This window comes from Palaemon carinicauda, chromosome 4, assembly GCF_036898095.1.
Source record: "Palaemon carinicauda isolate YSFRI2023 chromosome 4, ASM3689809v2, whole genome shotgun sequence".
Classification (NCBI taxonomy): domain Eukaryota; kingdom Metazoa; phylum Arthropoda; class Malacostraca; order Decapoda; family Palaemonidae; genus Palaemon; species Palaemon carinicauda.
Window position 1 is genome coordinate 175,204,926 of NC_090728.1, and position 21,942 is coordinate 175,226,867.

Sequence of the window (21,942 nt, forward strand, 5' to 3'; positions counted from 1 at the left end):
TCCGCCGGCGCTGGGAAGCTCCGCCGTTGGGGTCTTGTTTGGTTTGATTTTGGAGTTTTCCTTTTCCTAGCCTTTGCCTATCTTAAATAAAGGAGAAGGCCTATAGGGGGGTCCAGTCTTGGTCTGGTCTCTCAGAACTGGCCTTAGCGGTATGGTTGAGCCTGCCAGGGTGGATAAACTACCCCACCGCCATTGCCCAGCCCATCATTGAGACACTCAAGCCCCTCTACTTAAAATTTGTGATTTTTCTTTCAGATGGTGACTCTGGACTTCCTTTTAGTGTGAAGTTTGTTGCTTCCTTAGCATAGCAACGGCACTCACCACCAAGGGAAATCTCTCCCCTTACCGCCTGTGGCAACTCTTACACTCCTTTGGGGCTTTCGGGTCTCCCCCGCTAAGGATTGGTTCCAAGAGTGTTACAGTTCACTGCAGCCCTATGCTTCTGCTCACATTCGTTCTTGCAACTCCAGCGTAGGAACGAGACCAGTGACAGACCAATTCTTTCAGGTTTTCCAGTCAGGGGTGATCTCTTCAGGGTGAACCTAGAAACTGGTTTTGGCCTGTTGATGGGAAGCACAGGGTGCTGCCTGGAGATATGCCTCCAGATGTTGGCCAACATTCCCTTCCGAGGGGAGTTACCTTCTACCAGCCACTGTCCAGCAATCTTCTCGCATGCTGGGAGAATTACTGGCAGCAACAACAGGGGTTGGTCCCCTTTTCTGCCCGTGGGAGAAACTGCCTTCGCCTGAGTGGTTTCCCCCTCGTGGGATTCCCCCTGCTAGAATTGGATTTGTCCATTCCTGACTCTTGCCCTTCGGAGCAAAGCCCTTCTGAGTTTAGCAACAGAGTTAAGAAACTGCTTGCAATTCTTGGTCATTGTTGTCGTACCCTCAAGTACAAAGCAAACCTCATTTGTAATTCCCCTGTGGGGTCTTTGCTGCAAATGGTGATGACTGCTGACCGCCTCTCCCATCAACGAGTCTCGTAGGGTCTAAGGAGCCGGCATTATGGTAAAAAATTAAGTAAGAAAAAATATAAAAAAATGCTAAAAAGGACTCAATTTGATTGTTTTATGATGTCTTTCTAAGTTGTATACTAAATTTCATTGTTATATCTTTAAAACTAAGAGAAAATAGAATTTGAAGGTCAATAAGTATAGTTTTGAGATATAGACATTCAAAGTATTTCTTTGTATTGTTACAAAGCTAATATTGATAAATCATGATTTTATATGAATATTACGGGTATGCTCCTTTTTGTTTATTAATAAACCAAATAAATGTTATACTGTATATCATAATTTAATCATAAATGAAGATCCCTTTGCTCAATATCTTTCTTCTTTAGGCTCCTGTCAGTCGAGACGGTCGCTCTTTCATCCAAAACACCTTTTTTTCACTTAATCTGCTAATATCGCCAATATTACCCGCTTATGAACTCTTATTAGAGCAAATTTTCTTCTTATGTTAGCAAGATGTTGAAATTGTCTTTTCCTCTTTTATGTGATGAAATTCTTGCCGAAACCAAGAAAAACACTTAAAAGCGAGTGAGTGTCAGAGGTCAAACTCAAATGTGTATTCTCTGTGAGGTTTGTGCTAGCACTGAACGGTGTAATCATAACTTCCTGTCTTGTGACTCATGGAATCTATACAGATGCCATTGCTCACAGTTTGTTTTATATCAAAATGTAATAATGATAAAAATTTATGATAACAGAAGATATACTGCATTTTCTCGTAGGGATCAATGTTTTTGGCTTATTGAGTTACTTTTACTAATTACCCTGTAACTATGAAAGTATAAGGAATTTTGACAAAATATTTTGTATATGCATTCTTCATTGCCATACAAAGCTCAGTGAATTTTTTTCTGGATTTTGCATTTTTCGTCCCATACCCCGATATATTGGTTTCTGGCTGGGCCCCTTAATGGGAAGATACGCATGCAGGAAGCATCGTTTACAATTTAGACTTCATTCAGAGCAAAGGCGAGTTCTTCCTTGCAGGTGTGCACAGCGCGTAGGTAGAATCGACCACACAGATAGACTACATCTTACCTATGCAAGCTAAGAAGAGTGTGCGCTCAAGCGCACCTTATCAGCCCTCGCCTTGCCAGCACTCTCCTCGCTGTCAGTCTACTTTGCAAGAGTGAACAACATGAACGTAGCTTTTCCTTCACAGGCTGATCGCTCGGTTAGACATGGGAACGGCTCCCACTTCCTTAGAGAAGTAGAGCACAAGAAAGACGCCCCCTGGTTCCTGGATCCTATTCAAGCTGTGAAACTAATGGTCCTAGGATCAATTGATTATCCTCTAATAATTCCACATTCTGGTCTTAGCACCTCAACCCACTGCACACCTCAATGCTGGTAGGTCTAGAGCAGAAGAGAGATCTGTGTGGTGGGTGTTAGACACCAATCCGTTCATGGGAGTAGACCTTCTCACTCCTCCCCCGGATTTGTTGCTCTTTAACTGGGGTAAAATAGTGTATTAGATAATTAGCATATATATATATATGCACCATTAGATAAAAACAGAGGGAAGCCCCCCATTCAACAAGAATTGGTCTCAAGATAAGGCCTCATGGGGCACAATGGGAAGTCTTCCTCATTCACAGACAGTGACATTCATATTTTAGCTGAAAAACTAGAACAAACAATATGCTAATTTTTCATGTGAGATACTTAGCTGGTTAGAAACTTGCTTGCTCATATAGCAAAGGTGAGGGGTAACAGAAAGGCCATTTGTAAAGTTACAAGTGACTCACTGGTAAGTATTGAAATAAATTTTATGCTTAAAATTGTTTATGTAGAATTCTGAATACTGAAGTACCTTTTTTTCATGATTAATTAAATATGCCATACCTTATAGGTTAGATCATGAATATTTACATATATTTAAATTTTTATTTTAGGAAATCACTGCCTGCTTAGCCTAATCAGTGTGTAATTATACACAAATACTATAACTTTTGAAATACTTTTTTCTTTGCAATAATACTAGTCTTTTAGTATATTGGGAGTACAGTACTCTCTTACTATCCCCTCATGTTGACATTATCCACTCTTACCTCATCTTCTTGAGAGCAGAAAATGGTCTCTGTAATGAGTAAGTTGATTTTCATCAATGGAGGATCCTCATATGAAAAATGAAGAGATTTGAAGTGTATCTTCTTGTGAAGGACTTAACTTTTGGGTTATATGTCATATAGACTGTAGGTGTATTTGAAGTCTGTGTGACAACCATGTGCAAACTTGGGGTTAAGGTTAGGTTTAATTTGGTCATCCTTTTGCTCAAACCTTGACCTTTGACCTAGGACTTTCAAAATTGATTTATTTCTGCATCTCAGCATAACAATTAATCCTTGAAAGTTTAACTACTCCATGGGTAAAAATGTGGCCAGGAAGTTGTTCACAAACAAACAAACAGACAAACAGGGGCACAAACATAACCATTTCTCCAACTTCTTGGTGGCGGTAAAAAGGGATTTTGACGTAGGAAAAATCTATTTCTGGGCGAGGGACCTGTGCCGCCCAGTGAATAAGCTCCATTTAGCACTTATTCTTAGGTAATTTACTGCTAAATATACCAGAGAAAAAATGTAAAGGAGTGCTAGGTTAACTAGCTCGCTCACCTATTGGTGTCGGTATAAAATTGGGCGTATAATCCAGAGGTCCCGCACTATTTAGATTCATCCACGACAGAAACCCCAATAGAGGAGAGCCGTTCAACCTCACTCGGTACTACTAACAATGCATCCGCTCAGAACCCAACTCCTTAGCACCCAAAGTTTGGGGACTCCAAGGGAGAGGAGCTGGGAGGGTTCACTGGGCGGCACAAGTCCCTCGCCCAGAAATAGATTTTTCCTACGTCAAAATCCCTTTTCTGGGCTCGAACCTGTGCCGCCCAGTGAATCTATACAAGAGAAAATGTCACCAAACTTGCAAAATAAAGGAAAAAACATAAGCGTAAGGGAAATACAGGATGCTTTTAATCAGAGATGAGTACCAAAAAACAATTATAAGGGTATCTTAAATATGAACATAAATCCAATAAGGTAGGTATAATAATGCCGTGAGTGATAATATATATAGATACTCAGGAGTATAAAAATTTACAAATATAATAACAGTATTCAGGTGCGAGACCAACGAATACAATAGGGTATAAATGAGGCAGGTAAGAGGGAGAGATAAAGAGACAATGCATTAACCTGTGAGTTACTTGGGAGTAACTACGCTCCCTGCGGCTACTGTAGAAAATTTTAGGGCTTCCAAATGTTTAAGGTAGTGTTTCTTGAACACTGACGGTGATTTCCACCCTGTATACCTGGAAAGGTCTGTAAAATTCATGTGGTGAAAGAAGTTCACCGAGGTAGCAACCGCCCTGATATCATGTGCAAGAGGAAAAGAGTCAGGGTTAGCTTGTTTAATAAAATACAAAATTTGTTGCCTGATCCCTTTAATAGTAATGGTACCGCCTTGTTCTCTAACGAATAGAGGCCCCGAGGAGTTAGAGGAGGTCCGGGATAAATAAGACCTAAGAGTAGTAACAGGGCACAGAGACGGATCTTGCGTGAGGGGAACAATTTTCCAGGAGGACCATCTGTTTTGAGGGTCTTCGTTCTTAGCCAAAAAGAATTTGTTAGGAGAAAGAAGGACCTCTCCCGAAGGCAGGAAGTCAATATGACCGGGGTCTCTCGACAAGGCTGCCAATTCAGAAATTCTTGCCCCGGAAGCCAAGCTCACCAGGAAAAGTGTTTTCCTGAGAAGGGGAATGTAATCACAAGAACTGTTAATGGTATCAGAAGCCAATTTGAGTACGTCATTAAGGAACCAGGTCACCGGGGTAGGACGAGTAACCGGTTTCAGTCTGGCACAAGCTTTCGGAATTGAAGCTAACAAAGAGTCGGTTAAGTCTATGTTAAAACCCACTAGGAAGATCTTTTTCAGAGCCGATTTAATAGTGGTGATAGTATTGGCTGCCAGACCTGATTCTAATAAAGATCTAAAGAAAGTGACTGTAAGGTTCAAGTTCATACAGTTCACGTCTGAGTCTATTAAAAATTTTGCCAACTTTTTAACTGCAGAGTCATACTGGCGGATGGTGGAATCCCGTTTATCCGATTCTAGGAACAAGGTGTTTTGAGGATCAATATTGGCACCATGCATAGCCGCAAACTTCATAAAGTCCATAAAGTTAGGGCGCTCTGAATGTTTGAGAAAGCGTACACAACGCGTGTTTGTACTATCTGAGACAGAACCGGATTGGGTATCGGGTGAGGGTATAGTCTCAACTCTCGCAGGAGAGGATACCAGTTGCTCTTGGGCCAGTTGGTTGCGACCAAAGCTACTTGTCCCTTGAAGGATCTCAGTTTGTCTAGAACTTTCAGCAAAAGATTCACCGGGGGAAAGAGATAAATCTTTTCCAAGGTGTCCCAATTCTGTGACATGGCGTCTGTGGCGTAAGCCTGAGGGTCTAGATTGGGAGCCACATATACTCTCAATTTGTGGTTGGATTCCGTGGCGAAGAGGTCCACTTGGAGACCGGGAACCTGAGAGAGAATCCACCGAAATGACTTTAGATCGAGTGACCATTCCGATTCTAGAGGGGAGGTCCGGGACAGGGCGTCTGCCACTACATTCCGGACTCCCGCCAGGTGGACAGCTGAAAGATGCCAACGGTTCAAGGCTGCTAGGGAGAATATGGCTACTAGAACATGGTTCAGAGGCCCTGACTTTGACCCGCCTCTGTTGAGGCAGCGGACCACCACTTCGCTGTCGAGGACCAGGCGAAGGTGTTGTTTCTTGGGAAGAGCGAGACGTTTCAGGGTTAGAAGAACTGCCATGGCCTCTAGCACATTGATGTGAAATTGGCGGAACAAGGGAGTCCAAAGACCTTGAACTTTCTTGAGCTGAGAATAGCCGCCCCAACCTGATAAGGATGCGTCCGTGTGAATGATTAATTTCGGAGGCGGAAATCGAAGGGGAACTGACTTTGACAGACTGTTTGCTCTTGTCCAAGGAAGAAGTCTTTCCCGTAGAATGGGAGGAAGGCGGACTTTCCTGTCCCGGAGCTTCCGGTTCGCCCTCGAACGCCAGACACGATTGATATCTTTCAATTTTGCCTTCAGAAGAAGATCCGTCACTGAGGCAAACTGAAGGGACCCCAGAATCCTCTCTTGGAGTCGTCTGGAACTTACTTTGTCTTTGAGAAAGCGTTTGGTGTTCGTTGCAATCTCTAACCTCTTGGGTCTGGGAAGACACAGAGTATGAGATATAAGATCCCATTGCAGGCCGAGCCATTGGAACTTCGATTTTGGAAGAAGACGGGACTTCTTGAAGTTGATCTGGAAGCCTAGAGATTGAAGATAATGGATGACTTTGTGAGTGGCTTTTAGGCAATTTTGGGAGGTGTCTGACCAAATGAGCCAGTCGTCCAGATAGGCTACTACTTGAATCCCTTGATTCCTGAGTTCCTGAACAGCGACTTCTGCTAACTTTGTGAAGATCCTTGGGGCGATGTTGAGCCCGAAGGGCATCACCTTGAAGGAGTAACTTTTGTCCCCTAAGCGAAAGCCTAGGTACGGACGGAAGTGTCTCGCTATCGGGACGTGATAATAGGCGTCTGTAAGATCGATAGAGGTGGTGACGGCCCCACGGGGAAGTAAGGTCCGCACCTGCGAGACGGTAAGCATTCGAAACTTGTCGCATTGAATGGACAAGTTGAGAAGGGATAGGTCTAGAATCACTCTTCTCTTGTCCGAATCCTTCTTCGGGACACTGAACAGCCGACCTTGAAACTTCAGGTGTTTCGTTTCTTGTATGGCGTTCTTTTGTAAAAGATCCTGGACAAATTCGACCAGGTCCGGAGTGGAATGTTGACGAAATTTGTTCGGAGGAGGAGGTCCTTGAATCCAACTCCACCCCAGTCCCTTGGAGATGATACTGAACGCCCAGGGACTGAACCTCCATTTGTCGCGGAAGGCATAGAGCCTCCCCCCTACCTGCTGCACCTCAGTATTGGTTTGAGGAGTTGCCTCCACTTCCGCCTCGGAAATTCTTTCCTCTGCGAAAGGCTCTTCCCCTGCCTTTGTTCTGATTAGAACCACGGTGGTAGCCTCTACCTCTACCATAACTCTGGGAAGAGCTACGAGCCTCGTAAGACTGGTTAAAGGCAGGAGAAGTGGAGGAGGCACCAGAAAGCTGGCTCTTAGGGAGCAGAACGGTGACATAGTCAACCGAAGGAGCCTGAGAGGTGGAAGGCTGTGCAGGGACAACAGGAGATGGGGGAAGAGGCCGCCGGAAGTTGGACGAACCACTCTGCTGTTGCCTGAACTGGGTGGAGGTATATGGACGAAGCTTCTTCCTACCCCGGGCTTGATAATTTGCGGGGTCATATTTGCGTTTCGGGGTCAAACCCCAACGGGCTTTAAGGCTCTGATTAACTCTAGTGGCCTCCGCCAAGACTTCCTCTACGAGATCCTCGGGGAAGAGATTTGAACCCCAACAGGAGGACCGGATGAGCTTATTAGGTTCATGCCTAATCGTCGCCTCAGCTAGGACATGCTTGCGACATCTGCGTTTAGCAGTAGCGAAGTCATACAGGTCGTAATATAAAGACTGTAATGTAGCCTTGTTGAGAGACTTAAAAATACTCTCCGTATCGTAAGTCAAGGCTATCGACTCCGTGGATGTGGCCAAGTTTAGAGTACGGCCCACACGTAGGCGGGAATCATATTCCTGTTTAATGAGGGATTCCGGGAGACGGGGAAGCCTCTCACTAAACAAAACTGAGGCACAGTCTGCTGCTAGCTTGCCAGAGGTAAAGGTGGTATGGACGTTGTCCCAACACTCAATGCCTGAAGGAAGAAGGAGGGAGATTGGATCCACCTCTCGGATGGGAGGCAAGGGCTTCTCCTCCAGAGCATATTGGAAGGCAAGCTCTGCCACCTTATTGACGCATGGAGTCAAGGTGTTCTTGTCCATTAAGAACATCGTAAAAGAGCTTTTATAAGGCGTCAGCATGGTGTTAGTGCAGCCGATGTCGTTCAAAAATCTGGCCCAAACAGATTGGGCTTGCTCTTTAGGGAAGATGACCGTCTCTTTGGGAACCTTGTCTAAACGAACTAAAGCTTCCTCGGTAAGCCTGGCATAACCATGAAATGGAAATGCCAGACCAGGAGGAAAGAACTCAAAGTCCTCTAGAGGACGAGTGCCAAGGCCCTCCAAAGTCAACATTCCGTCTGAGAACGGGGAATGAAGAGCCATACGCCAAGGGTTGTTCTTGGCAAACGGCGGGAGCTTAGAGGCATCCGGCATGAGAGAGCTTTGGACTCTCTCCGGAGCTCCTTGCTCTAAAGCCCCAAGTCTCTGACCGATGTTAGAGAACATCGTGTCCATCTTAGAATGCATCTCCGAAACCAACTTTGCTTGCATCTCCGACACGATGCGAAGCATGGCTGATTCGGAAAGGCCCGGGCTAGCAGCAGAAGGGGCGGAATGAACTCCCGGGTCGTGAGACTTAGAGGAGGAACCAGAGGCTTTTGATGACAGGTCTGTACCTTGTTTAGAGCTATGGGAAGTCTTGTGGGGCTTGCGAGCTTTGGGTAAGGTTCTTGATGTAGATTTATCCTTAGGGGGGACCGGGTATGATCATTGAGACGAATCACGGTCCCCAGAAAATCCATGAAAAGAAGAGCGATCAGAAGAAGAAGAAAGAGCGGGGCTGAGGATAGGAATCTCAGCGCCGGAAACACTTGCCTCACTTACCACCCTACCTGTATCCGGCTCGTCTAGTAACATTGGTTCGACGTCCAGGTTCATGGAGGCAACATTATCCTCCAGACCTCCGGGGGCGTCCGATGGATCTTGCTCTGGGTCGATGAGACCCGTTATGGTGGCGTCAATGTGGGCAATGATGGGAGCTGCCACATGCCTAGCCACAGCGGCTGAAGACTTAGCGTTGGGGTAAACCATGGAGCAGTAGTCCTCAGATAGGACGTACGGCCGCTTAGACTTCACATTCCGGGCAAAACCACCAACCCACACCTTCAGTGTGGCCCGAGCCGCAGACTTTTGCTCCGGGGAGGCCTGAAATAATAGTGGGAATTATAAAAGGGAAGACTCCCAATGGTCCTTCAAGACCATAGAGATCTTACTAATAGTAAAATAAGAAGGCAACATAGCCAACGGGACTCACCGAGTCAGATCCAAGGGTAGTGATGAGGTCAAAGCAAATCACACAGTTATCCGGGTGCCATACCACAACGTCTTCCAGTTGAACCCCACAAGGGGCATGAGATCGGCAGACGGAGTGGCCACAAGGCTGGTGCATAACAGCTGCACAGGCCGGCGTCAGACAATGCACCATCTATAAAAAGAATAGTATATGAGAAACTGTAATTCCCTTAAGTAAGGGTGGGTCCGGAGGACCCGGGCCTAACAAAGGTCTAACACAAGATTAGAGCTTAACTGTAATATTCTTAAGTAGGGGCGGGTCCGGAGGACCCGGGCCTAACATAGATCTAATACAAGACTAGAGCTTAACTGTAATATTCTTAAGTAGGGGCGGGTCCGAAGGACCCGGGCCTAACAAAGGTCTAACACAAGATTAGAGCTTAACTATAATATTCTTAAGTAGGGGCGGGTCCGGAGGACCCGGGCCTAACATAGATCTAATACAAGACTAGAGCTTAACTGTAATATTCTTAAGTAGGGGCGGGTCCGAAGGACCCGGGCCTAACAAAGGTCTAACACAAGATTAGAGCTTAACTGTAATATTCTTAAGTAGGGGCGGATCCGGAGGACCCGGGCCTAACATAGATCTAATACAAGATTAGAGCTTAACTGTAATATTCTTAAGTAGGGGCGAGTCCGGAGGACCCGGGCCTAACATAGGTCTAACACAAGATTAGAGCTTAACTGTAATATTCTTAAGGACCCGGGCCTAAACATAAGTCTAACTTAAGACTAAAGTAAATAGTATATGAGAAACTGTAATTCTCTTAAGTAGGGACGGGTCCGGAGGACCCGGGCCTAACATAAGCCTAACACAAGATTAGGGCTTAACTGTAATATTCTTAAGTAGGGGCGGGTCCGGAGGACCCGGGCCTAACATAAGCCTAACACAAGATTAGGGCTTAACTGTAATATTCTTAAGTAGGGGCGGGTCCGGAGGACCCGGCCTAAACAAAAGTCTAGCTTAAGACTAAAGTATAGCCATCCATTCCGGTCGAGCCGGGAGTATAAAAAAGGATGCAACAACAAAAATTTAAGACACAGGGTGTCTGATTTCCCGGGGCGAGGCTAAGCCCCGGGCTGGGAAATAAAGTATCCAAAACCAATTCGTATAGGAACTCCGGGGTAGTGATCTGTCATATAATCGTCATAGGAACAGTTATAAATTAAATAGGGGGGCGGAACTGTAGATAGGAACCGCCAACGGAACCCAGAGGGTTTCATATAACATAAACCAGTGTGATAAGTGAATATAAAATATGGTGCACCGGGATCCAACTCTGTTGACCGGTGGCCAACCAGACTAGACAGAGCCGAACCCGCCGGGACACCCGGAGGACAAAGTCCATAAACACTGAACTACCCCCTCTACAAGGAGGGAAGGCAACGGTCCCTTAGGGGAGAGGGGGAGAGAAGCCTAGCCACCCACCTAGCGAGAGGGGGAGCATGGGGGAGGATCACGTGATACGAGGCAGCAGGGCTACCAACTGACGATCCCCAACCAGACAGATCAAACGGAGTAATGGCACAAATATTCATTATAATAATAATAGCGTTAAAAATTATATAAATAAACACATAGAAATTTTTTGGGCAAGGCATGTAACATAATAATTAAATCACAAAAGACACACCTGATGGCTTAAAAATAACATTGCCGCCTAGTAACGAAGGTCGGCAGCCATAACGATACGTAAATGATATCGGCCCAAAAATTGAACCATGAGGATTCTAAACGCTAAATAATGAATATTCACAATAACAAATAATATTAATAATACACATAGTAACACCGCGAGTGAAACTAAAAGCTCTCAAAAACAGGAGTACCAACTGTAGTGAAATCAAGCAAGATCGATATGAACGAAGAGAATAAACTCCTATAATATAAATATTAAACGATCTAGGTTGCTCAAAACACAGTAAAACCAAGCTTGGTACTTAACTTAGACGGTGTCTCCTGGGAAACCGACGAAGAAGCCATAATCCAATGGAAAATAATCCAAAAACGAGAGCACAACAAAAATGCGGGTTACTGCACAAGCCGTGCTAAAAGGAGTTGGGTTCTGAGCGGATGCATTGTTAGTAGTACAGAGTGAGGTTGAACGGCTCTCCTCTATTGGGGTTTCTGTCGTGGATGAATCTAAATAGTGCGGGACCTCTGGATTATACGCCCAATTTTATACCGACACCAATAGGTGAGCGAGCTAGTTAACCTAGCACTCCTTTACATTTTTTCTCTGGTATATTTAGCAGTAAATTACCTAAGAATAAGTGCTAAATGGAGCTTATTCACTGGGCGGCACAGGTTCGAGCCCAGAAAATTGGATTGTAATTCTATTATATGAAAATATTCTGATTATTTTTTTATCTGAAGAGACTTATCAGAATTTCTGTTTTTTAGGAATGTAAGATTTATAAAATGGAAGAAGAACTGCCTAATATCGCATCATGGACGTATTATCCCATAGTGGAAAGGTCAGTATAATTTTTTTGTTTTGTAAATATTTATGGTTTATAGTTATTAATGAAGTGTATAAATGAAGGAAAAATTATCATACCACCAGAAAAGACAGATTCATATACTGTAATTATAAATTGACTTACTAATCTTATGCATTATGGTTATTACCAAAAATTTAAAAGAATAATTTACATTAAAGAAAATAAGTTAGAACACAAATTCATCACTTGATATTAGCCTGAATTATATAAGTGAATCTTACCTTCTAGTGATTATGCTTTAATCATTAAATCCATCAGCTTCTTGACCTCTCAACAGAAAATATAAAATTTTCTCTCATTCTCAATCTTCCATCTCCCCCTTCCCTGTGATGCCAAAAAGACCGATAGGTAACCCCAGTGGGTGAACACACTACAGACTTACTACTATCAAGAACTTCATATCATCAGAGTCTGCCACACTGTTTAAACCCACCCCTTCAGCTCTGATTTAATTTAAGATTTTTAAAATTGGTGGTATGATAGTAGACGTTGATGGAGTCAAAAGGTATTCGTCTTTTTGATTGTAAGTTGGTACTCCAAGAGGATATTGGCAAGAAACAGGAACATGAATGGCAGTAGGTTGGCCGGGGCACCAGCTGCCCATTGAGATACTACTAGTAGAGAGTTATTGGATCCTTTGACTGGCCATACAGTAATGCATTGGTTCCCTCTCTCTCATTACGGCTTATTTTTTCTTTGCCTACACATACGCAGAATAGTCTGGCCTATTCTTTACAGATTCTCGTCTTTCCTCATACACCTGACAACAATGAGATTACTGAACATTTCTTCACCCAAGGGGTTAATTACTGTACTGCAATTGTTCAGTGTACTTTCCTCTTAGTAAGGGTAGAAGAGACTCTTTAGCTATGGTAAGCACTCCCACTCGATCGGTTTCTTCCGAGAAACTGTCGAGTGGTAGCGTAGGCCGTAGTTCTGTTGACCGATTTCGGGGTTTGGGAGAGGTAGTCGCCTCCCATAGCGAAGCAGCTCCTCCTCCTCCCCCGGGGGAGGATTTAAATGTACCTGTTTCTAATAATAATTTATTAAAGCTTTGGGCTTCCTTGGGGCTTGAGGGTTCACCCTCCAAGGAAGCCTTGTTTGACATGATCAGGTTGGGGGCAGCTGTCAAACAATCGCCGACTTTAGCAGAGGTTAATCCTCTGTCTATCGTCGACGTTGTTGTGGCAGAGGCTTCCGATGAGTTGTATCAAACCTCTGCTCGTGATGTTCCGGATGTAGCTGAAGGTTTAGTTCTCTCCTCTGAACATCCTTCAAGGGAGGAACTATGTCCAACGGTCTCTCCTGCCGGTGATTCTCCCCCTCGGGGGAGTTCACTCACAGAGACTCCTCTTCAGAGGACTGCTGATGGTCAGCCTGCTGACCCCACGGCCCCCAGAGGGCGTATAAGGCGTAAAGACCGCCTTCCTCTACGCCATAGAAGCCTTCCTTCACCTGACAAGGGTGTTAGGAGGCGCCTCTTCGGTTCATCATCGCCGCAGTTCGCCGCAGAGCAACCTCGCCGTCGTTCTCAGACTCTACCAGCTACATCCCTGGACCTCTCCGCAGATCGTTCGCGATCTCCTTCGGTGGAAGGTCGTCCTTACAAAGGGCACGCCGACCTTCCACCCGCCAGATCTGCTGACCTGCCGTCGCCGTTCCTGGCTGCTAACGCCAACTCATCCTGTTGTAAAACGGTCCCTTCGGGGCATCAAGGGCTTTCGCACAAATTAGTGCATAAGTCCCTTACGCGCCAGGTCTCCCCTGCACGCCAACGATCACCTGTGCACCTGCGCGACAGCACGCACCTGCACGCCAGCGCTCACCTGTGCGCCAGTGCGCTACTGCGAGCCCTCATCCTGCTGCGCGCCAGTGTTCGCCTACGCGCCCTCATCCTGCTGCGCGCCAGTGTTCGCCTACGCGCCAGCGCTCTCCTGCCTGCGCGCCAGCGCTCTCCTGCGCGCCATCGCTCGCCTGCGCGCCAACGATCTCCTGCGCGCCCACGATCTTCTGATCTGGGGGCAATGGGGAAGTTAACCTCTTCCCCTGCTCGCCAGCGCTCACCAACGTGCCATCGATCGCCGACGCGCCATCGGACCCCGCCTGCGCGCCATCCTCCACCAGCGCGTCATCGCGCGCAGTCTCCGACGCGTGCCCACGTCCATCACCACAGCCAGATGTGCGCTCTCATGCGCGCCTGCGTGCAAGGGATATATCTCCTGCGCACGCGCCCAACGTTATCGCCTGCACGGGCTCTTCAGCCAGACCCTGCGCGCCCGCGCGAGCGCTTATTCAGCCTTCAGCGCGCCCTCTGCCATCTGCAGCCCGCGCCCTCGCTCGCCCGCGCGCCCTCGCGCCCTCGCTCGCCCGCGCGCCATCGCTCGCCCGTGCGTCCCAGGGCAATTCCCAGCGCGCTCGCCGGTGGGAAGGAGGATTCCGGATAGGTCCAGACACTTTTCTCTTTCATCTTTTCAGGCAAACCCCCCTTTGGTAACTCCTCCTAGGCATCGAACGATCCCCTTCCCTCCAGAGGGAGTTTCTGACAGTGCAGCTGTCAGTCAGCAGCCTTGGTTTGGGTCCCTGGTCAGAGCGGTCATGCAGGCTTTTAAGCCTGTTCTCTCTGAGCTGGGCCACAAATCATTGGCAGCTATTACTCCCCTGAAGAGGAAGAGAGGAGTGTCTGACGTGGTAACTTCTCCAAGGGTGAAGCTGACTCCTCGGAAGTCTTTGAGGAAGGCCTCCTCACCCCCCCAGACTTTCACTCCCTCCCCTTCGGACGAAGATTTCCCGTCCTCAGGGGAGTCACGCGAGGTAAGGCGTTCCCCCATCTCACCAATGAGGGAAACCCCACCTCGCGCTGGGAAGTCTTATCGGGTAGGGGTGGAGAAGAGCCTCCTACCATCACTGTTGGAGTCCTGCATCCCTCCTCGGTCATCCTCAAGGATTAGACCGGAGCCAGCCAAGCCCTCAGAGAACGTCCACGAGTCCCCCCAAGAAGAGCCTTTGGGGACAGGAGACTTCGCTGCTAGCCCTTCAGGAGGGGAGCTGCAGGAGTCGGAGCATGCGTTCTGGCAGGTTCTGACCCTTATGAGGAATCTCAATGGGTTTGCGGATCCAGAGATTCCCCCTCGTGAGGGCAAGGACACGGTCTTGGACCGAGTGTTTGGTACTCAAAAATCCTCAAAGGCCAGCGCGGCTTTGCCCTGGTCTCAAGGGGTTAAGAGTGCCAGAGACAAAGTCGAAGGCCAGCTCTCCGAGCTTGCCTCCTCCAGCCGATCCAGCGCCGGCAACAAACTCCTCCCGCCTCCTCGAGTCCATCAGAGGAGGTACTTTGACATCATGGAGGAGACTTGTTTAGCTCTTCCCCTAGACCACTGTCTTGAAGAGCTTACCAGGGGAGTCCCTCTAGAGAGACTCTCCAACCGGCAAGTCTCGTTCTCGGCAACGGAGATCCTTAGTCAGGAGAAGGTAGCGAAGTGTGCCATGCAGGCAACTTCGTGGCTGGACATCTGGCTAGGGTCTCTGGGCATCCTGTTACAATCAGAGGAATTGTCCAAAGAGAGTACCAGGAAGGCCATGGAGACCTTTTTACTCTCAGGCAATCGTACAATCGAGTTTCTAGCCTACCAAGTCTCGAACTTGTGGGCTAATACCATCTTGAAACGTCGAGATGCGGTGTCTGAGAGATTCCATCAAAAGGTCCCCAGTACCGAGATCAGCAGGCTCAGACATTCTTTCATCACGGGGAAGAACTTGTTCGATCCTAAGGACGTGGAACAGGCGGCTGAGAGGTGGAGGAAGTCCAACCAGGACTCTCGCCTACATAGAGCTTTAACATCGAAGCCCTATAAACCTCCAGCAACCCAGCAATCACGTCCTACCAAGACCATGAAACCGGCAGCTACAGCAAAGACAACGGTGTCTAAGCCCTTTCCTGTCAAGGACAAGAAAGGCAAAAAGTCCTCCAGGAGAGGAAAGAATCCTAGAGGGAGCGGCCGAGGCCGCAAACGCTAGGATTGGCAGTCCCCCTGCATGTCCACCAGTGGGGGGATGCCTACAAAGTTGCGCAAACAGGTGGCAGCAACTCGGGGCCGATTCCTGGACGATTTCCATAATCAGTCAAGGATATCGCGTCCCGTTCACAACATCTCTACCTCCCCTGACAGCAAATCCAGTGTCGTTGAGCTCCCTTGCCTTGGGATCGGCAAGGGGGCAAGCCCTTTGGGCAGAAGTCCAGACCACGTTGAAGAAGGGCGCTCTCCAAGAGGTCGTCGATGGGTCCCCAGGCTTCTTCAGTCGATTCTTTCTTGTAAAGAAGGCGTCTGGAGGCTGGAGACCAGTCATCGACCTCTCAGCTCTGAACAGGTTTGTCAAGCAGACCCCATTCAGCATGGAGACGGCAGACACGGTCAGACTTGCAGTGAGACCGCAAGACTTCATGTGTACACTGGACCTGAAGGACGCGTACTTCCAGATCCCAGTCCATCCGTCTTCAAGGAAGTACTTAAGATTCAGCCTAGACAACAAGGTATACCAGTTCAAGGTGCTGTGTTTCGGTCTCTCCACAGCACCACAGGTTTTCACCAGAGTGTTCACCCTAATATCGTCGTGGGCACACATGATTGGCATCCGTCTCCTCCGTTATCTGGACGACTGGCTGATCCTAGCAGACTCGGAGTCAGCCCTTCTTTGACACCGAGACAAACTTCTGGGACTTTGCCAAGATCTGGGATTCATGGTAAATCTCGAGAAGTCTTCTCTGCTTCCCACTCAAAGACTGGTATATCTAGTCATGATCATAGACACCAATCTCCACAAAGCCTTCCCATCAGACAACAGGATAGCAAGGCTGAGGAGGGTCACGAGTCCTTTCCTCAGACGAGAAGGGCTTCCAGCCCAATCGTGGTTACGTCTCCTACGTCACCTGTCCTCCTTGGCCCGTCTAGTTCCCAACGGTCGCCTCAGAATGGGATCCCTCCAGTGGCGACTCAAGTCCCGGTGGAATCAGGGTCACGATTCCCCGACGTCATGATCCCTATGGGTCCTGCGGAACAGACGGACCTTCAGTGGTGGGTGACAGACGAGAACCTACGAAGGTGAGTGGATCTTCTCGTCCTCCCCCCAGATTTGATGCTGTTTTCGGACGCCTCAAAAAAAGGGTGGGGGACCCACGTTCTACATCACAGGACCTCAGGCCTGTGGTCAGAATCAGAAAAGTACCTCCATATAAATCTGTTAGAAATGAAGGCCGTATTCCTGGCCCTTCAACAGTTCCAACAATACCTGGCGGGTCACTCTGTGGTGGTGATGAGCGACAACACCACAGTAGTGGCTTACATCAATAAGCAAGGAGGTACCTTTTTAAAGCAGCTATCCCATCTTGCAGTAGAGATAATGAGATGTACCGAAGCCCACTCGATTCCACTATCGGCTCGCTTCATTCCAGGCAAGAGGAGTGTGCTCGCCGACAGTCTGAGCAGAGCGTCTCAGATAGTGAGTACCGAGTGGTCTTTGGATCATCTAGTAGCCAACAAAGTCCTGACTTTGTGGGGTTCCCCGACTGTGGATCTGTTCGCTACAGCGCTGAACTTCAAGCTCCCGCTGTACTGCTCCCCAGTCCCGGACCCCAAGGTACTCTGGCAAGATGCCTTCCAACAACGGTGGGACAACATCGACATATACGCCTTTCCCCCGTCCTGTCTGATGAGGAGGGTGCTCAACAAGACCAGAATATCGGTCAATCTCTCGATGACCCTTATAGCTCCGCTATGGCATCACGCGGAATGGTTTCCAGGCCTTCTGCAACTCCTAACGGAACTTCCGAGAGAACTCCCTCCACGACACGAGCTACTCAAACAACCACACGCCAACATCTTTCACAAAGCCGTAGCTTCGCTACGACTTCACGCCTGGAGACTATCCAGCATCTCCTCGCTGAGAGAGAATTTTCGCAACAAGTTGCGAACAGAATGTCTGGACACCTGCGAAGGTCATCCGCATCGGTCTACCAGGCAATGTGGGGAGTTTTCTGTGGTTGGTGTCGTGGAAGGGGTATCTCTCCACTCGATGCCACTATTCCAGCAATGGCGGAGTTCTTCGTGTATTTGCGGGAAGAAGTGCGCCTTTCAGTCTCAGCAGTGAAAGGCTATCGCTCAGCCTTAAGTCTAGCCTACAGGCTCAAAGGAGTGGACATTTCTTCCTCGCTGGAACTTTCCCTTCTCATACGAAGTTATGAACTTACCTGCCCTCAGTCGGAAGTGAGACCTCCTCCTTGGAACGTGGTTCGAGTTCTCAGGTCTCTTAAGAGACCTCCCTACGAACCATTACGCCAGGCTTCAGATTGCCACCTAACTTGGAAGACGGTGTTCCTACTAGCTTTGGCCTCGGCCAAGCGAGTCAATGAACTTCATGGTCTCTCGTATAACATCGCCCATTGAAGGGGATGGGGGGAGGTAACGTTCAGATTCGTCCCTGAGTTTGTTGCTAAGACTCAGAATCCGGGAGTGCCGGACCCTCGGTTCGGTTCTTTCCAGATTACGAGTCTTCGTTCTGTAACAGATGACCCAGACCATCTCCTACTGTGTCCAGTAAGGAGTCTGAGGCTATATCTCAAAATAACGGCTGCAGTTCGTCCCCAAGTGTGAGCCTTGTTTGTGAGCACTCGAGAACTAAGAGGAGGGTTACCAAGAATACCATCTCGGCATGGATTCGTAGGGTGATCCATCTGTCCCTGAATTCTGACCCTCCTCCATCACGTCGCCCTAGAACACATGATGTCAGGGGCGTAGCTACGTCCCTGGCCTTCAAGAAGAACTTTTCAGTGACGCAGGTTCTACAAGTGTGAGTGTGGAAGCGTCAGACGACCTTCACAGCCCACTACCTGCAAGACGTGACCCACAGGAGCCTCGATACATTCTCTATCAGCCCTGTGGTGGCTGCACAACAGCTGGTTTAAACCTCAGGCTCCTTATTGGACAAGTAGCAGAAGGTTGAGGGCATTGTTACCCGGTTTTAGTCTGCATGAATGAAAAGGTATGTCTGGCCCTTATTCTTTTCTTCATCCTCCCCTCTTTTGGGGAAAGCAGCATCCTGGGTTCTCTGCACAGCTGACCTCGAACCACTGCAGGTAAACCATGTTTCCTTGTGTTCCTAGTATTAAGCTAATACGGTCACGTCCCCATACCCTGACGAGGTGGTATTGGGATAGTCCTATGCCTAAAGTTTCCATCTAAAGGACTACAGGTCAACTTCCTAGGACGAGTCACACTTCATACCTTCACACACAGCTTACGTAGGCCGCAGCCCTTGCACAGCAAGGTTCTGGCGAGGTGCAGGGACTCCTTATTGTTGAGTGCTGACACACTCAGATACTGAGTCCCCGGGCAAAGCCAAAAGCCAGTACTGGCTGGGACTTGCCACCCTTCCTAAGGGGTGAGTCACCCATATTAAATAGCGTGGTTTGTATTTCAGTTACGGAACATGACAAATTTGTAGGTAATTTGTATTTTTCTTAACTATACAAACCTTAGCTATTTAATCAAACTTGCCTGCCAGCCCTATCCCCCGTGAAGTCCTACCTCTAAGCAAAGTGAGCTCAAGCACAGGTGTGTGTGAGGGGGGGGGGTAGTAAGCTACCCTCCCTACCTCCTGCTAACTAGCGGTGGGGTAGTAAACCCTCGTTAAAATTCTAATGGCCCGTCATTTCAGCTACGCCGAAAGTAATTACCCATATTAAATAGCTAAGGTTTGTATAGTTAGGAAAAATACAAATTACCTACGAATTTGTCATGTTGTGCCTAGTGATGCTGGTGTACCATCTAGTAAGCATTCTGATGATACACAGCGCATTATGGAGTCAACTGTTTCCATGCAAGCCTCGATCTTGCCACTTAGTCCTGATCCTTCTATGGCAAATCATCACCTTTCTGCAGTTCAGAGTATTCATGTAGACCATCGAATTCTGAGATATTAGACCAGGTTATAATATAGATCCACATATTTCTCCTCCCACTGGATCAAGTGTAGATGAAAAACCATAGTGTGCCTTCATTAATAGTGTGGCATGGGATATTACTCCTCTAATGCCAGGTACACAGTTCTTAGATCGTTTGTAGTAAACATTACAGGAATACGTGTAAAGGGTTGGGTTAATCATGTGAAAGTATTGGAAACAAAGGACTAATATTCCAGAACTGAATGCAAGAGGGAAGTGAATTATAAACTCTTGCCAAGATTATCATTGTCCCGTCTTTTCATATGACCAAACCATATCTTGATTATATTATTCTGATAAACCTTTCTACTTCATATTCTTTGTGTTGCTACATTTTTCACCATCCTTGATTCTTATTATGCTGCATATCAATACTCATGGTTCATCACAATAACTTCAACCTTTTTTTCATTTGCATTCAACATGCACATTTCACTTCCTATCACATTCCCGCCTTGGGTTTTATAAACTATTAAAGTCTCTAACCTTTCTTGCTTCATCAATTCAGCTATTGCTTTTCTCCTGCTCCTAATAAATACTGATAGTAACTTCTTTGAATTTCAACTGCCAACCAGTGCAGCAGCAGGTCAATACTTTAAACCACAGTTATCCACAAAGGGACACCTTCTTTGAATGAAATAATGAGGTTCTGGCATGCTATGTAAGTGACTGGCAGCTCAAATCCCTAAAGATGTTATAGCTAGCATTAATAGCATGATCACAAGGTATCCGACCAAGGTCATATTGATATACTATTCTGTGAGATTTGCTGTTTTTTTTTCTTTTTTTTTTTTGCTGTATAAACTAATGTCAAATCCCTTTCTTTTTCATACCATCTCTTCATGATTATTCAGTTTTGGTGATCATTGACACATTTTGTATATGGCAACAAACCTGTATTATTCGGGACTTGTATTTATGAAGTTTGTATTTGAGTATACGGTAATGCGTTTTTATTTTTCTCTAGAATCCACCAACTTCAAGGAGGAAATGACAGCTGGACTGTTATTTTAGAGGAGTGGAGTCAAGTTAACCTCAAGAATCTTCACCACCTTTTGATGGAATACCAAAGCTCAGAGGTTAGGCTGTTAATGATGTTATTAATATATGATTATGTGTATGCCTACTTATATTAATTTTTGAATCAGAACCTTTCTACTGGAAGATATGCAGGAAAATTTATTGTTGAAGTTTTCTGATAGGAGATTCTTTACTCTGTAAATATGTATGGTATGCTTGGTATTTTGCCTGGGTACTTTTTAATTTTACAACGCTTCATAAACAAATATGCATTCACAAACTGCAAATCTGTTTCTGGTATTTGTTTCGTAACTGGAATACAACCCTATGCTGCTTTTTGGGGATATTACTTCCGGTGAATTGAAAAGACAAGCCATTAAAATTTAGTGAGGTACAGTTTTTAACAATTTTTGTCTTTTTACCCATCTAAACTATACTAATTATTTTTCTTTGAGATGGTCTAATTGAAAATCTCAGTGTTATTAATATTTTGGGTGTTCCTATTACTTGAAACCTATTTGAGCAATCTGTATTAAGTTACTCAGTTTGCCAAATTTGCATTTAAAATGATAGGCGTATTGGTCTGGTACTGTAAGTTCCACAATATATTCCAGTTTATAGGTCGCTCATGTATGGCAGAGGCAAGAGAGATAACAGTGTTCTAGAAACTGACTGTACTTTGGTACCTCAGAGATTACTCTTAATTGTTCTAAAACTTTTCAAGCACCAATTTTTTCAAACATCAAATCAATTATCCCATTAAGAAAGAATGGAAATAGCCGTAATTGGTGTCCCACCCAAAATGCTTCCATTATGGGCCAATTTTACACAATATACAATAGTAAAATACAATACAGTACAGTAATACCACTCTTTACGTCATTTCACCTTATGCCAATCCCAACTTTACGTTGTTCATCCTTAAATATATAATAAAAGATAAAAGGAACATTACGCCGTTTCACAGGACTTATATCAGTCTCTTTGTCTTACAATAACTATGAAAAGTTCTATGTATTAAATTAGAAAATATATACTGTACAGTACCTTCAATATGAAAATAGTGTTATACATGCACAGAGAATATACAAAACATCTGATTAATAACTTGAAACAAGGATTACAACACGTTATAAAAAAAATTCACAGTGACGCGTCTCCAACAGCTTCCTGCTTCTTCTGACTA

The 21,942-nt window shown here is 46.2% G+C and overlaps 1 protein-coding gene across 2 annotated transcripts in view; it reads left to right on the forward strand.

Annotated features, from left to right (window-relative positions):
• LOC137640214 (beta-1,3-glucosyltransferase) overlaps positions 1 to 21,942 on the forward strand; it is a 288,282-nt gene that overhangs the window by 168,928 nt on the left and 97,412 nt on the right. For both annotated transcript variants that reach the window (XM_068372763.1, XM_068372762.1), the window contains exons 5-6: positions 11,643 to 11,716; positions 20,704 to 20,815. In XM_068372763.1, coding sequence (XP_068228864.1) covers positions 11,643 to 11,716; positions 20,704 to 20,815 — 186 coding nt within the window. The remainder of the gene's footprint in view (positions 1 to 11,642; positions 11,717 to 20,703; positions 20,816 to 21,942) is intronic.